At 56.4% G+C, this 1595-nt stretch overlaps 1 protein-coding gene across 1 annotated transcript; it reads right to left on the bottom strand.

The window, feature by feature from the left end:
• Window positions 1–314: 314 nt before the first annotated feature.
• ascl1a (achaete-scute family bHLH transcription factor 1a) lies at window positions 315–1299 on the bottom strand. Its single transcript, XM_062067116.1, has one exon. The coding sequence runs from the start codon at window positions 1297–1299 to the stop codon at window positions 757–759; it is 543 nt and encodes a 180-aa protein (XP_061923100.1). The 3' UTR covers window positions 315–756.
• Between the last annotated feature and the right edge of the window lie 296 nt (window positions 1300–1595).

Genomic DNA, 1595 nt, shown 5'->3' on the forward strand with positions numbered 1-1595 from the left:
ATTATAACACTTATATAAGACTTTTAAAGTCATTTTGATAGTAGGCTAATATAGTTTGTACTTACATCATGTGTTGCCTTCATTATAACACTTTTATACGACTTTTAAGCCGAGCCGAAGAAGCACAAGTGAAGGATTCCCCGTCAATAAAGCAGCAAACAAGCGTGCAGTGGAGTAGCAAATCATTTATTGTTGGACTGGAGTGTAGAAAATATGCTTCTTTCTTCTTTTTTTTTCTCTCCAACTTTGTTTGGACACTAGCTGCATAAGTTTGATCATATACATTATTAAATAAGACACGTATCGGTGCTGAGCTGGACATCGTCATAGATATAGATATTTATATACAAAAGATGTGTAGAAAAAAAAGTTGATAAATCTCTTTTACATAGAAAAATATATTTGCATGATAAAGAATCTCGGAGGGTAGATCCGCGACTTGGAAGCATTTGGAGTTTGGGTCTTTTCTGCCTAAAAAAAAAAAATTCATCCATTTTTCTACCGCTTGTCCCTTTCTGGGAAAATCCTCTTTTTTTTGTTTCCCCCCCCCCCTGGTTCTTAATTGTGGCTGCTGGTTCTTGCAACCTGCAAGGAGGAGCCTCGCCGAGCATCTTCTTCTCCTCCGGGGCCGCCCTGGACCGCAACTGACCGATGCGCGCTCCTGCAGGGCGGGGGGGAGGGAGAAGAAGTTCCCGGAGCTCCGGAGCGGGTGGAAGGGTGCAGGCAGGTCTTACCCGCCGGGGGTTGGGGGGGTGCTCAGAACCAGTTGGTGAAGTCCAGAAGCTCCTGCTCCTCCGGGCTGAGCGGGTCGTAGGAGGCCTCGTCCGACGAGTAGGAGGACACCGGCGAGCCGGCCATGGAGTTCATGTCCGCGGCGTAGCCCTGCGACATGCCGGGCGACAGCACGCCGGACTGGAAGGCGGCGCTGACGGCGTCGTGCTCGTCCAGGAGCTGCTGGAGGGCGCGGATGTACTCCACGGCGGAGCGCAGCGTCTCCACCTTGCTCATCTTCTTGTTGGCGGCGCCGTTGGGCACGTGCTCTCGCAGCGTAGCGAAGCCGTTGTTGACCAGCTTGACGCGGTTGCGCTCGCGCTCGTTGCGGCGCGCCACCGCGTGCGGCTGCTGCGGCGGCAGCGAGTAGCCGAAGCCGGCGAAGTTGAGGCGCCGCTTGCAGCGCAGCAGCTCCGGCGAGGAGGAGCGGGAGCGCTTGGCCGCCTTGGCGGGGCTCAGCGGGACGCTCTGCGCCGCCGCGGAGAAGAAGCAGGCGGGCGGCAAAAGCTGCTGCTGCGGAAGGTCCATGATGGAGGTGGTGGTGGTGGTGGTGGTGGTGGTGGTGGTGGTGGTGGTGGTGATGGTAAACAAAAACAAAGCGGCTCTGAGTGCTCGCCCCCCGGCCACCCCGCTTTTCAACGCCTTGGACGGCCGCCGGGGCCACGCCTCCCTGTCGCGTGGATACACCTTGGCTCCGCCCACCGCGCCGGTGCGACGCGCGCGTCTGACGCGTGCGCCCGAAGCACTGAATAAACACCGACAGGAGAGCGCGCGTGGGTGCGCGCGCAAGGGTTTCGACTCCCCCCCCCCAAAAAAAGAAAAAA

This window comes from Entelurus aequoreus, linkage group LG12 (genome assembly GCF_033978785.1).
Source record: "Entelurus aequoreus isolate RoL-2023_Sb linkage group LG12, RoL_Eaeq_v1.1, whole genome shotgun sequence".
Taxonomy (NCBI): Eukaryota; Metazoa; Chordata; class Actinopteri; order Syngnathiformes; family Syngnathidae; genus Entelurus; species Entelurus aequoreus.

Bases quoted from the DNA above. Each gene is read 5' to 3' on its own strand.
- ascl1a (XM_062067116.1), bottom strand. From the start codon at position 1,299: ATGGACCTTCCGCAGCAGCAGCTTTTGCCGCCCGCCTGCTTCTTCTCC.